The sequence below is a fragment of the Lactuca serriola genome, chromosome 9, assembly GCF_051521515.1.
Source record: "Lactuca serriola cultivar US96UC23 chromosome 9, Lser_US96UC23_V15, whole genome shotgun sequence".
Taxonomy (NCBI): Eukaryota; Viridiplantae; Streptophyta; class Magnoliopsida; order Asterales; family Asteraceae; genus Lactuca; species Lactuca serriola.
In genome coordinates, this window is record NC_136416.1 from 14,454,504 (window position 1) to 14,469,421 (window position 14,918).

Genomic DNA, 14,918 nt, shown 5'->3' on the forward strand with positions numbered 1-14,918 from the left:
GGCCTACCCCGATCTACTAGAACCATACTTCGAGTAATTCTTCAAACTTGGTGAAGATTGACTCCTTGATCTCTCAAGTAAAACCAATCCTACTTTCCCTGGAATCCAAACCCTAAGGTCTCAATGGTCTGACTACCTGTCGGGCCCCTCAGACCGAACTTTCACCCATCATGTTGCTGCTGAAAAGGGAAACAAGTTACTGTCCATACACGACTACAAAACACTTATACCTGACAGAAGACTCGGATAATCCTTCGAGTAGAAGATTCATCCTTGCAACGGTTAGACTCATACGAGAGCTGCGCAATAGAGTCAAACCAACTACTCTGAGATTATTTAATCCCATTGTGAGTGACTTATCACTTTCCAAATCAATCAGTTACTCCGTTTGTTCATGAAATCCTAAAACACCAATATTGCACGAAACAGTAGAACTGCACGAAACGCTGATCTGCCTGAAACATTGAACTCCCAGAAACACTAAACTGCCTGAAACACTGAACTGCATGACACAGTATGCTACTTCCTGGCTACTTTCCAAAATCCATTGAGACCTTCCTGGTCTCAATCTGTTTGCTAGACATCTGAAATACGAAGTTCTTACCTGGTTACTAAGCCAAAGGTTCCCATACAATCGCCCCTCACGACTTCCGAACGAAATCCTCATCTGTCTATAGTTGCGACTAGTCATATTGCCACTGTGGCTCTAACAACCTTTTGATCTAATTGATCAACTCCATACGCTGAATCCTAACGTCACCAAACCCAAGGCTAAAAGTGAATGCTACAAGACCAACTATAGCCTTATATCACAAACGACCTTATACGGTCCATCGCTTGCTTGATCCCATGACTGATGTGGTATTCCCATGGTCTTATCACTGGCTCATCCAGGTCTAATTCATCTGGGGAAATCTGTAAACCGATCCATGGACTTGTCACTCCCTCACAGATGTACCACAACTACTGGGTGCTATGGTTCTTCCCGTGATCTAACATCACTCCCATACTATCTACCAACCTAGTGAAAGCTACAACTACCCCCACAGACTTACAACACTTCAAACACTATCTGACAACCTTGTGAATGCCACGACTACACCCACAGTCTTACAACACTTCCAACACTATCTGACAACCTTGTAAATGCTACGGCTGCACCCGCAGACTTACAACACTCTAACACTATCTGTCAACCTTGTGAATGCTACAGCTACATACGCAAGCTTACAACACTTCCAACGCTATCTAAAAACCTTGTGAATGCTACAGCTACACCCGCAAACTTACAGCACTCTAGCACTATCTACCAACCATGTGAATGCTACGGCTACACCCGCAGACTTACAACACTCTAGCACTATCTGCCAACCTTGATTCTACCACCAATCCATCTATACTCATCCTAAGTTGAACATGTACTCGACCTAACACTCAACTGAACTCGAGTCCTAAATGGACCCCTAACCAGTTTCCCAAGGCCTGCTATTCGATGCTAAGGGAAAGCATGGACCACATGTTGGAACGTGTTCTGAACTCCCAACTCACCAAATCCTCAACCTAGATGGCCACTCGACCTCCTCCCTCTCTGACATGGATGCGAAACCCATCCTAGTTCCATACCCATTTCTACTCCTAAATACCTGATCGATTCCCCCCACTTAGATTCGACTAAGTCTTCACGGCATGTGAGCATTGAAGGATTCCCAATCCTTCTTACCTTATGAAATCCAATTGCTGACGACCAGCGCTTACCCGTGCTAACGATCGGTTACCAGTCTTCCCTAAGATCACTCATCCTCTGAAATCTTGAAGAGTACTCTATAAATCTGATCCAATCCGATACATCAATCCTCCTTCCATGATAGTATACCAACCCCTTGGATTCCCATGCTGGCAACTAGAATCCTTGACCTTTACTCTGGCTGACGAACCCTTGCAGAAGTACTAAACTCTAATCAGACACAACCCATGCGAAAATAACATTCCCTTGGAACACCCAATGGTCAAACAACCCATGTGACTACACTTGTATCCTTCTGCTACCACTCCTCTCCTAGCGACGGTAGCTCTAGAACCTAGAGGGTCCCTCATAAGCCTCCACAACTCATACTAGAACAGATGATGAAACCACTATGCCCCATCAATACAGGGGGACTAGCCCTGATGAAGCCAATTCCAGACCTTCTACATAATACCCCTGACCGATCTCTACTACGAGCTAAGAGATCGCTGAATACTCCGAACCAGCAAAAGGGAAACGACCTTTCACTAACCACTAATAATTCATGGTATGCAATTGGCATGTGACATTTCTTGAAAATATAATCCAAACACAAGTATGATACACTTACTCAAATCCGATGCTAGAAAACAACCACAAAATATGGATAGAACTGATAAGAGCAACATGTACATACCTGCAACGTCGCCTACTGTATTCGTGATTTCTCCTGCATGTCACTGTAAAGTTTGAATCCTATTTGTTGGGGCTCCCGCTCTACCTTCTCGCCCGTCATTGATTTGCAAAATAGCCAGAGCAGACGCCTTCACTGTTCCTCCCCTCATCCTTGGACAGTCGACCTTCTTGTGGCCCATTTTCTCGCAGTGAAAAGAAAATGGGCTTGCCCCCTAAGAACAATCCCTGCTGACATGACCAACCCCGCCACACTTGTAGCGGCCTGAACCCATGAAACGACAAACTCCCCTTTGTACTTTCCTGCATCTGTTGCACTGACTCCGGCCCTGCTGGCCTTTCACCCGATGATCAGAAGTCTTGGGTCTCTTCCCGGAACTCTCTACTATATGCACCTGGCATGACTCTCTCTTCCCAAGGTGATCTAAATCGGTCTTGCCTCCTTGGACTCTGGCAGTCATATCCTTCAAATTCTGACACCCTGCCACACTCACTAGCTCACATGCCAACTTCTGAACTGCAACAACTGCAAAATCCTCTGCCCCAAACCGGGTCACAAACTCCTCCCAAAACATAGTCTCAACTCAGAAAGCGCAATAGACTGCGTAATCTTGTAACACCCATAAAATTCAAGCCAATTTAAAACTTTTCAAAACATTTAAAATCAACAGTTATTACAAATTTGTTTTCAAAATAGTCTATATCAGAGTCCTCCCAGAAACATAAACAAAGCATGAGGAGTTGTACGATAACGTTTTCACCTTGTTGCGATCCCATGATGTACCTGAAACTATAAGCCCGAGGCTTAGTGACTTCCCCCAAAATACTGATACCCTGCATATAACACATATACAAATAACAACATATACTGGGTCCACAACTTTACATACTGGTTTACCCCTGGGCCCACAGTGTGAGTCTGGATTACCTTCCGAGCAGCCCACAACTCACATCTAGATTGCCATCGAGCCCACAGTACGAGTCTCCCTCAACTCGTATTTGGAATGCTCCCGGGTTTGTTAGTTATCGCACGGAGCAGTATCACCTTAACCCATCCCACATAATATGCCGACATATAACACAACTAATGCACATATAGATGATCATACACAATACTACAGGTAGTCCTACAGATCTACCCTACTGGCATAGCAACTAATATGCAACACTGATTCATAAATGTTGTCTAGAATGAGACATTCTTGAGGCTTGAGCATAAGATATGTAGTTAAAGCAAAATTAGAATCACCTATTTAATTAGCATCCTAGATTATTATACTTAAATCTACAACTCTATATGTTAATTAGTTTACTAGAATTGCTAGTATTTAGTGTTTAATATTTGTTTGTGATATATTGTTATTGACTGGAATTGGGGTTAATTTACAATAATAGAGTCTAGAAGATGTTGTAACTTCTTTTCAGATTTTGGTGGTAAAGCTCAAATAGTTTAGGTATGTGTAGTAGTAGCCTCATTGTTCGTTAATGTTAATTTTGCTTCCTTCCATGTTCATCGTCCTGATCTTGATGCTACTTTTTCTTGCTATATTATGTTGAATCGAGAAGACATGCAAAATTTGCATTTTTTAAAAAGCATAATTTTCAAATTTTCGTACTTGCCCATATCATTACAAGATGTGTAACAACATACCTTGCCCTCATTGCGAAGTGAGCCATCCGATTCTCTAATATTGTATATAGACCGAAGAAAGACCTTAAGTATGTCTGAAATACAAGCTTGGACATAAGGGGACAAAATTTGGAAAATATATGTTGTTGCTGAAACAGATGCTTTGGGATTAAAAAAGTATAAATATGTATCCGTTTTTTTAAACTTCATTTTTTAAATATTATTTTCGAAATCCCTACTATATGTTGGCAAAACTAAAAAAACCAGAAAAAATAATTTTTTTTTCTTTTTCTATGAATATTTTCTATATAATTTGAAATTGAACGAAATTTGAAAAAACAATATTTCAAAAAAAAAATGAATTTTTAATACATTTTCATATTTTTTTTGTTCATATGCACATTTAAAAAAGTATATGTGCACATACATATGCACACAGTCTCTTTATCAATTCTCTTAAATATGTCATACCCATTGCAAATATAAAGTTTGATGGCAAAATTAAATGTAGATAAAAAGTTCATTGGTTTACTCTCTCAATCTGATTATCCATGGATCTATATGCATATGAAGAAGTATATTAATATGCATATGCATATTAACACGCATATACATATACATATGCATGATATGCATATATATACATCATATGCATAGACAAATCTACTTATACATATACATATGAATGATATGCATATGTATACATTTATATGCAAATGTGTCTATTAATATGCATAAGAATAAGACATATGCATATAAATAATCATATGGATATATATATATATATATATATATATATATATATATATATATATTAGATTGGTGGTCCTTTTGAGATAATTTCGTTGCATTTTTGGTCCCTTGATAAACTAAAATGACTATAATACCCTTCTGATATATTTTTTTCTATTTAATTTAAAGGAAAAAGAAAATAATTGATTAATTTGGCCCACATCTCTCTCTCTCTCTCCAACTTCTATTTCTTTCCCATTCATGGGTGAAACCCATGTCACCACCTCATCAGTCATCTTTGTGACCTCTCCCACTCATTCGTACTCCACCGACGAAGACAATGACACCGGCGAGCTGTCGGCTGAAACAACCCACCACCGTTTGCGACCTTCGTTGTCGTTCACCACCCTCCACAACCTCCTTCTCGTCACCTGCAACTCGCCACTAACCTCCTCTCGATGACACTACAACAACGAATGTATACGGAAGAAGAAAACTGGGCAACGTAGCTGCCATCCATCGTCGACATAAGCCACCACCACCCATCTTTGTTGCTGCTTTCGGAACTACTCCTCTCCGACCATCTGTTGCCTTCCACCGGCTCTCTCCCCCTCTCATTCATTGCCGGAAAACGAAGAGAACGAAGGCAACAAGTTGTCGTCGCCACTGTTGTTAGAGATAGTCACCACCGCTGTGCTGCTACCACTTGCCACCCCTCATCGCTACTGTTGAGGAGTCGACCACCACCGTCGTTCTACGTTGTTGATGTCGCCGACCATCTCCGTCGAACCACCACCTTATTCTATTGTTCAGTCACATACCACCAAGAAACACCGCCATTCCACCCATTTCCTCCCTATCTTGCACCACCACATCCCCTCCATCACCAGTGTCACCCCACACTCTCTCCACTCGTAGTTCACAGCCGGAGGAGAGGAAGGAAGCGGCAGAGCTGCCGCCAATCGATGTTATCGTCGTGAGTCCAATCACCATCGGCTGCCACCGCTATATCGCCACCTCCCACTGCTGTTTTGGAAGTTCTAACTATCGCCACCCTCCTGTTGCAGTAACAACAACCATCTCCACCTTCGTTTCGATTTTGGTCTCCTCCGTTCGTACCATTTGAGATCAATAAAGACCAACGAAGTGGGTCTCATATTTCCTTTTTATATTTAATAATAATAATTTTATATTTAATAATAATAATAAATTTATATTTAATAATAATAATAATTTTAAAAAGTGAAAGAAAAATGAAAACTAAATTCATGAGGGTATAATAGTCATTTTAGTTTGTACAGGGACCAAAACTGCATGTAAACTACCTTAGAATGACCACCAGTCCAAAAAAATCGTGGTTTGGATTAAAACCCCAAAAAAATGCATACCACAATGACCATTTTTGCAATTTTGGAAAACAAAAAAACCCTAAAAATCATAAAAATGCATAAAAAATACCAATACATCACAAAACTTTTTTTTGAATTTTTTTTATCAAAAAGTCGCAGCATTTTTTACAATTTCGCTGAAAAAAAATTAAAAAATCTTTTTTTTTGTAAAATTTTTGTTTTCAAATTTTTTTTTCAGCGATTTTGACTTAAAAGTTGCGATTTTTTGATAAAAAAGTTCTGTGATCTCTAAGTATTTCTTTTATGCATTTTAATGATTTTTAGGGTTTTTTGTTTTCCATAGAACCTAAACCTCTACTTCGACAATTTTCCTTGGATGTACACATGTTTAAATATGAAGAATGGTGTCGGGAAGTAGGAGGTGAAATAGATGACCCAACAAATTTTCAGAATCTGGTAATATATGATCTACTTGTTGGTGCCCCAAATTCAGTATGCGTTCTTCTCATAGCCACATTTCGCCTCTCCAGCTTCTGCCTAAAGTGTATTCTGTTTGATCAGAGTTCGATTCATTTCTTGGCTCAACATGATAGTAAAGATTTTGACTAGCACAAGTAACCAAGTAAAGAGATTGTTTTTTGCACCACACAATTTTGGATCGGTTGCAACCATTACCTCTTTTTGGCTGTTGAATATCAGGAGATATTGACTTCACCAAAACCATCGGGGAAGTTCTAGTAAATTGAGGTATTTTTCTTCTTTAATCTGATTTAAATACTTTAAGAGCTAGTTGAATATATGTTTATGTAAAGTTCTAGTAATTTAGGTACTCGAGATCCTTTAGTTTCAAAAAGTACATTTATTTCTTATTTGATTGATTTTTATATAATATATTAGGGTTGTGTTCTTACAAATTACAACTCATTTGTTTGTAGCTTCGAGATCTGGTTTCATTCAACCATTCTGATGTTGATTTTGAAGTGAAATCGGGTGATAGAATTTGGAAGATGATTATTGAGAAGATAATCACACCTGAAGTCGTTGAGCTCGATGATATTGATTCAAGTGTACGATGTGCATGTGAGGTTGGATCAACCGTAGTTTGATTTCTTATGTTTGACATTAATGGAAGCCACCAGCACATTCTAGTTCTTCTTCTTTGGAGATCGTACAAGTTTCTTTTTGTGTTATCTGAAAGAACACTTTTTTATTCTGAAACAAATTTAAAAATTTCATCTGCTCTCATTGACCTGTTCTTATCGGGGTGAAGAACAACCATTTTCTTGTATTGTTTCTTGAGTGATGATTTATGTGTGAGAGAGAGAGAAAGAGGGTGTGTCCTTTTTATTTTTAATTATTAAAATGAATAAAATAAATGAGATTTAAAAAATAAAAGAAAAATAGAAAATAAATACCCTGAGATATTGCAATCATTTCAGTTTACTAAGAGACCAAATCCGCAACAAAATTAGCCCAAAATGACTATTTTGCAAATTTTTCTATATTGTTTGCACCAAATATTAAACCATCTTTATCATTTTGGTATAAAAAAATGATATAATATGTTGGAGATGGTAAATTTCTTTTGCCCCTAGAAAATCAAAAATCAATCAAAAAGCGGAGTTTGGTCTGTAGGTACAAGGAATACATGCACGATTAAAAACTTGAAATGTATGGATGGAGGGTAGGCACTCCACTAGAACCATATCAATATATACTTGTATCACAAATGTTAAATCAAGAAAAGAAAATTTATATTTTCACATAGATACTACTTACATACGATTATCTATTTGCCAATTCAAAACAAATACACCTTGATAACAAAAAATAAAGTAAATCAAAACAATACCAAAACCAAAACCAAAAACGTTACAAAATACATAAGGTGGTGACAAACTAAAAGAAATTTCCGCATTATATTATAAGAAAATTTTGGCACACAGATTGCATGCATCGTTTCATAACTAAAACAAAACACCATACTACTAGATAGTGAAAGTGAAAAGGAGGGAGGCTAGGAACAACCAAAACACCTACTTATTGAGCATAAATGTGATGGTGCAGGTGGTGGGTCCATATCCGTATCAGGCTTGTTCTTGTTCTTGTTTGCGGGAAGATGTTTTAAAAATGCTTTTACAGCACCATCCACTCCGTCCTCCTTCTCCATGGCCTTTGCAAGTTCAACCGCTCGTTCCTTCACCTGCAATAATATCTCCCAAATCATGGCATGTTGAAACTTGAAATAATATATAGTTGGTTGATTACCATTACCTTAGGATCTAGCATGAATTTAATTGCGTCTATCAATTTGGGAAGTGTAAATTGATCAACTGGTATGGGTGGAGGACCCACGCCTCTTGCATGAACTCTTTCTCCCCAAAATGGTTGATCACCAAAGAAAGGTACGATTGTGGTTGGACACTGGAAAAAAAAAAAAAAAAAGAATTCAGAAATAAATAATCAAATAAACAAACAAAAAAAAAGTGGAAAGAAGCTATTACCGCAGCTTTAAGACCAGCAGCTGTTGTTCCAGCACCCCCATGGTGAACCTGGAAGCAAAAGATTCATTAACATTTTAACATTGTTTTTGTAATCATATTTAATAAATTAATTATTTGTAAAATTAAACAAACTGGAAAATGAGATCTTACCACAGATGCACATTGTAAGAAAAGCCAGTCATGAGGGATGTTGTCCAAGGAGTATATAAAATCCTTAGGTTCTGTTACTGGAGGATAAATTTAGCCAAGTTAGCCTGATTCCATGAATAAATAGACAATCCCATAAACAGAAATCAAAATTACAAAAACTAATGGTAATAGTAAGAGTAAAAACATATAAGGAAATAAAAAAAAAAAACTTACAGTTGCCAAGACCACCCCAGCCTTTGTTGATGATTCCCCGCTGCCCAGTATCTTCTAGAGCTTTAACAATTATTTGTGTCATTTTCTCAGGCTCTTGAACAGGCTGACAGTGAAATTTCAAATTTTAAAAGAAAAAAAAAACACTACTTTGGAAATGAAAAGAAGAACTGTAGAGTTGAGTTTATTGCTTTTACAAACAGGGCCATGAATAGGAACGCTTATATGAGGTTGCATTTTCAAACCCAATGATATACAATTTTCAATCTGAATACTTATTTTTTTGGATAAAAGATATGCATATCTTGGGACCAACTTTAAGCCAGGAAACAAAAAAGAAAAAAGACTCACAAGACTACCAAATCCAATGTAGATAGGCTTGGGACCAGCTTTAAGCCAGGTTACAAGTTCTTGAGGAGGTTCATAATTTGAAGCAAGGTCAAGAAAACAAAATCCAACCACGTCAATCTTAGGTCCCCAGTCTGCAAAAACAATGTTAAAAAAAATATATTTAACAAAACAAAAGGCACACTTGAGTCTTGAGAATTGGAAGGAAAAGATAAGTTAGGGCAAACGTCCTTTCCCTGAATTTCAAAATGAAACACACCCAGATATAGCTTACCGGAATACGCCATGTCCCCTTTAACCACATTAAGTAAAAAATAATACAACTCCAACCAAACACTAGCATTGCAAACAACATAATGCAAGGTACCTTTCGGTTTAGGAACAAGGTGAGGGCTCCATATATATCCATGTGGAATATCAGACTCTGAGCCATGTGAGCCACTTAAATATGTGACTGGCCGCAGCTTTAGCTTTTTCTTCCTAACATCATTTATCATGTCCCGGATTCCAAGCCAAATCAAAGAATCAACAATTTGATATGACAACTGCATTACCTCACACAAAACCACCAATAGAATCAGAAAAGCTAAATCACTATTATGGTAAGTCAAGCAATGAACTTACCCGATATCCAGCTGATTGCTTCACACGGGATAAGGGATGAGGAAATTCACTAGTTGGCCTGTTTTCAACAAATTGCAACTCATTTTGTAAAAAAAAAAGATGGTTAGATGGGAGACAAAAACAACATTTAAGCTGGAAAACTGATAATCTAACATGATTTTTTCATGATTGATTAGACAAAACTTGCAAAAATATATATCTCCTAATTCAGAAAGACTTACGTCCAAGGCATTGTAAAAAATATATGAATGGGTATTTTCAGTGCCTCCGCAACATGCGTATGTCCTGCAAACATTTTTTTTCTCAAAAAAAAATGGAAGAAAAAAAAAAGAAAAAAGTTACTGAAAGTAGTCTGCAGAAAAACAATACCGTATGCTGGGGGATTGGCTATAATTGCCTCGGCTTTAAACGGGATTCGAGTATCAAGATCAGGCTCTTTACATGCTGGGAGTAAAGAAAAGATTATATCCTTCATCTGACTTCTCTGAACAGGAATCTCAGAAGGACCTGAAGGCAAGAACCCTTTGTTCTTAACCATGTCTGCAACGCATGACAACAGGTAATGGCACTTCAACTTCAAGTCTAGCTCATAATATCAAATTGTTTTGTGTTGAAGAAGGAGCAGTAATTAAGGACATACATTCAGCAAGAACTTTAGGGTCTCCACCAAGGGGATAAAACTCCAATCCAGCAGTCAAGACAAACTCCTTGAAATTTGAATGGGTTGCTAGTCTAACACGATGGCCATATTCCTGAAAGAACATAATCATTTGTGAAAAAACCATTCACATTCATAAATCTATTAAAATCCTCATTTCATAACAAAAATGACACCTGCAAACGCTTTCCAATTGCAACAAATGGTTGCACATCACCACGAGTTCCAACAATAAGCATGACTATCTGCAATGGTGGAAAATACCGAGGTTCAGTTGAGTCAAGAGGGTCTTCATTGCATGCATCATGAGCTCTCCCATCTCCAGGACCATAATCACTGGGCTCAACATCTGCAGGTATCTCAAATTCTACCGTTCCATCGTCTTTTACAGTAGCAATTCTGTTCAACAATTTGAGCTGCAATGTTTTAAATGTTTTAACAGAAATCCCAGACATGCATGCGTAGAAGATCAAGCAGCTATATCAAACCAATAAACACATATACATCTATAAATCTGTCTGTGTGTGGTGTACCTTCTGTTGAACAGATATCTTTTCATCGAATATTTGAGATGCCTCTTCCACAAGTATGTTGCTACGTGTAGGCTTTTCGGTTTTTGATTTTTCCAGTTTATGTTGACTGGAAGGTGAGTCTAACTTGTCAGAAGTCGATAGTTCTGATTGTAATTTACGCAGTCTAAGTTGACTGGAAGGTAACTCCAACTTATGAGAACTCATGATTTCTGATGGTAATTTATGTGAACTAGGTAAGCTCTTTCCATCAGACCCTGCATGATAAGTCATAACAAAACTGAGATCAAGGAAAAATGTTGCAATATAAAGCCAAAGTCTCCTCGAGCTTGTGATTATGGTAAAGAATAGAACAAACTAATTCAAATGATTCAAGACTGAACTCTTGTAAGCCTATATATAAATGGTGAACTCTGATTCCAAATCATCACTAGTGATACTTAGACCATCAACAGACAAAATTTTACATGATTTATCTCTTTGCATTTGTTTTGATAACTAAACTCACAGTGTGAGTTTATATCTGATCCTAAACTCTTTTTCACATCTTCAATTTAGCATATAAACAATTTGAGAATATACTGTTCTCCAATATTTCAACATTGTCTTGTAAAACATTAATATCAAAAATAGTCATTTGTTAAAAGCGGCTGAAAGCTTCATATATTTACTTTAAGGTTTACTCAATTCTGGCATTCACGAAATCATGATTTTTGCATTTTAAGAAATCGTAAATTTCACATTAACAAATGAAAATTTTCAGGTCTGATCATAAAATCAATGCCTGGCCTTTTTTTCAAATTATACGTAGGATTTTAGTTGATATTACCAGACAAACGTTATGACATTATGCAAAATAAAATTTGAGTATAAAAATATATAACCTTACATAAACGAACGAAAATGGCATAATTGGCTTTTTTTCCAGTGGTTCCGATATTGTAGATAGATTACTAAAATTCTGTACAAATTATTGGAAATCAACTACTTCGATATTTCAATCAATGACCTCCGATCATTCGCTGCGCTACCGGCATTTACTAACAGAATCAGAACAAAAAATTAAAACCCAATAACCTGAAGAATTAGCAGCGCCGTTAGAAACAGGGCCACCGGCATCAGCAGCAGCATCGTCTCGACAGTTATCTATTTCCGCTCCACTGATTTCGCCATGAACTTTTTTCTCGGACTCAACATAAACTTCTCCTGCACTAGATGAAGAAGAGCTTGGTTTATCCTGATTCTGCACCGGTTCAGGAGACGGCTCCACAGTCGGTTGAGCCACGTCCATCTCCGGCGGTGAAGTCGCCTGCTTCTCCCGTTGTTTTTTATCCAGATCTATAGAATATGCCGGCGATTTCTGGTTTTCCTGCGTATTATAGAAGCAGGATGCAGCTCCGGAACATCAACGCGGTCGGGGTGGGAGAGAGAGAGAAAGGGAGAGAGGGACACGTTCCAAGTGAGTGGTGAGCGAATACGGAATAACGGTAGAAGATGTACAACTACGTTTGTAAGGGATGAAAAATAGCTTTAAACGTGCAAGTTGCTATAGCATAGTTGCTCTGCATTTAGTCTTCTTTGTCCTGGAAATATATTTTATCGACTTTTTTTGGTAATGTAAATTCGGACAATAGTCAAAATAAAATCAAATGCAATATTTAGTGCGATATTTTCTAGAAAAGCCAACGGATATTTAGTGAAAGTATAAAAATACATGAAAAGCAAACAAAATTTCACCTTTGGTCCTTGTGGTTTTTTGAAAAATAAGACTTTTAGGATAATTTTGAAAGTGTTGCATCAATGGTCCTTATAGTTTCAAAGTAAACACGGTAGCCATTTTAGCTAGGGATGAGCAAAAGAACCGAACCGGCCCGAACCGGACCGGAACCGGGAACCGGCTTCGGCCAAAATCAAGAACCGAACCGGCCCGGCGGTTCTACCGGTTTCGGTTCTATCGGTTCCCGGTTCCTACCGGTTTTTGTCGTTTCTTCAAATGTTGGAACCGGTCCTCAAAAAATAGCATCATACGGTTCCGGTTTTTGCCGGTTCTACCGTTTTTTGCCGGTTCTTCCGGTTCCGGTTATATCGGTTCCGGTTCCTACCGGTTCCCGGTTCTAAAAATCCACAAAAATAACGTCCCGGTCCCGGCCCGACCGGTTCCATCGGGTTCCGGTTCCGGTACCGGTTCAGGTCGGTTCCCCAGTCCATATGCTCATCCCTAATTTTAGCCATCTCCGTTAAAAAAAATATTGTTAAAAACATCTTAATTGCCCAATTTCTTCTAAGCCTTAGTCTCTATTTGTACCAAAATACATGTCAAAATAGTAGGTTATATGTTGGAAATGCCTAGTAAGTAATATTTGGATTTATCACGTTTATAGTCAATGAATCGTTTATTAACATATGATGTATCCCCAAAAACTTTTGAAACTTTTTGAAATACTCTTTTGTATAAAAAATCAATTACTCTTTCCTCATCTGAAACATTATTTAGAAATCATATAAATAGTTTATTAATCAATGTTCAAATTATTGACTCTTAATCTAAAATTCTTCATCTATTCATTTTAAAAACACTACGTTTTCTCAAAACTCTTTTTACAGCTCATTACTTTTTTCATCTTGAAATGTTTAAAAAATATAACAGTCATATAGCACATAAATGGAAGAATGCAATGCATTATGCAACTACATTCATCCTTGTTCCTCTTACTGTCTCATTCACCGTTTTCTCATTTTGATAGCAATGAAGACTATGATATAGTTAGCACAAAGCATCCTACATCATGACTTCTCTCGTTTTGTAATTAGTCATCATCAAGGATACGGGTGAACTATCTGTTGGATTAAGGTGTCTAAGCCTGTAACTAAATTGGTATATATTCTTTGTAATTAGAAACAAAGTCAGTTTTTTGGTTGCCCTCATAACTAGAACTTGGTTAAAATGACATTTATAGAGAGAGGATGATTTATTAGATTATTATATGATTAATAAACTAATTGGATATTTCGAGGAAATAATTTATTAATATATTATATGATTAATATATTAATTAGAAATAGAAAATTGGCTTGTTACTTTATATGATTAATAAATTAATGTGAAACGAATTAGAATTAATTAATTATTAATCAAAATTAATTTGGAATTCATTTTGGATTAATTGGAATTAATTAAATGTCCAAGCGTTGAATTGTAACTTTTAATGATTGAGCAAGGAATGAAAATTCTAAAACCTATATAGGTTGTGAACGAAATTAGGAGGATTCCAACGGTTTTCAGAAGCCTTTTGGTGGTAAATAAGGAAAATATTTGAATTTGGAATAAATCCATTATTTAATCCTTCATATCTTGTTTTGTCCTTAAGTTACCTAAACTATAAATAGGACCCCCAAGGAGATTGAAGTGATTTATTTACTACAACAAATCAAAGGTATGTAACCCTAATCCCATGATTTCGATAATATTAGGGCTTATGTTAGTTTTGTTGTTCATAGTATACTTCCTTCAAAGTGTTATGACATAGACCCTTTATAGGATGTATTTACCCTCTTAATTTTTAAGTGTTTTCCGTATTGTACATGATTTTGTATTACATAAAACTCATCAGTGGTATCATAGTTTAGGCTTATCAAACATTGATTGCATATTAGTTGAATTAAACAAAAAAAAATTATGTCAGACTAATCTTACGATGTGACAGTTATCTGTTACGTCGTGAACTCAGTATAAATCCAGAATTTCAGGATTTCTTGCCTAATCTGAT

The 14,918-nt window shown here is 37.0% G+C and overlaps 1 protein-coding gene across 2 annotated transcripts; it reads right to left on the minus strand.

Moving 5' to 3' along the window:
• Positions 1 to 8,027: 8,027 nt before the first annotated feature.
• On the minus strand, positions 8,028 to 12,628 carry SGT (UDP-Glycosyltransferase superfamily protein). Of its 2 annotated transcripts, XM_079018546.1 has the most exons (14): positions 12,229 to 12,628; positions 11,155 to 11,408; positions 10,798 to 11,037; positions 10,604 to 10,715; positions 10,333 to 10,503; positions 10,185 to 10,248; positions 9,964 to 10,021; positions 9,707 to 9,884; positions 9,343 to 9,473; positions 8,995 to 9,097; positions 8,782 to 8,858; positions 8,632 to 8,679; positions 8,402 to 8,551; positions 8,028 to 8,330 (listed from the first exon to the last, which is right to left on the minus strand). In XM_079018546.1, exons 1-14 carry the CDS (start codon positions 12,440 to 12,442, stop codon positions 8,145 to 8,147), a joined length of 1,986 nt encoding a protein of 661 aa, XP_078874672.1. In that variant the 5' UTR covers positions 12,443 to 12,628; the 3' UTR covers positions 8,028 to 8,144. The 2 variants fall into 2 exon arrangements, with proteins under 2 accessions (XP_078874672.1, XP_078874673.1); XM_079018547.1 differs by lacking the exon at positions 12,229 to 12,628 and having other exon boundaries at positions 10,798 to 11,020; positions 11,155 to 11,321.
• Positions 12,629 to 14,918: the final 2,290 nt, after the last annotated feature.

Bases quoted from the DNA above. Each gene is read 5' to 3' on its own strand.
- SGT (XM_079018546.1), bottom strand. From the start codon at position 12,442: ATGGACGTGGCTCAACCGACTGTGGAGCCGTCTCCTGAACCGGTGCAG. The intron at 10,716-10,797 runs GTGTCATTTTTG...ATGTTCTTTCAG, and splicing joins CAATTGGAAAGCGTTTGCAG to GAATATGGCCATCGTGTTAG. The intron at 8,859-8,994 runs GTAAGTTTTTTT...TTTATCCTCCAG, and splicing joins CTGGGGTGGTCTTGGCAACT to TAACAGAACCTAAGGATTTT.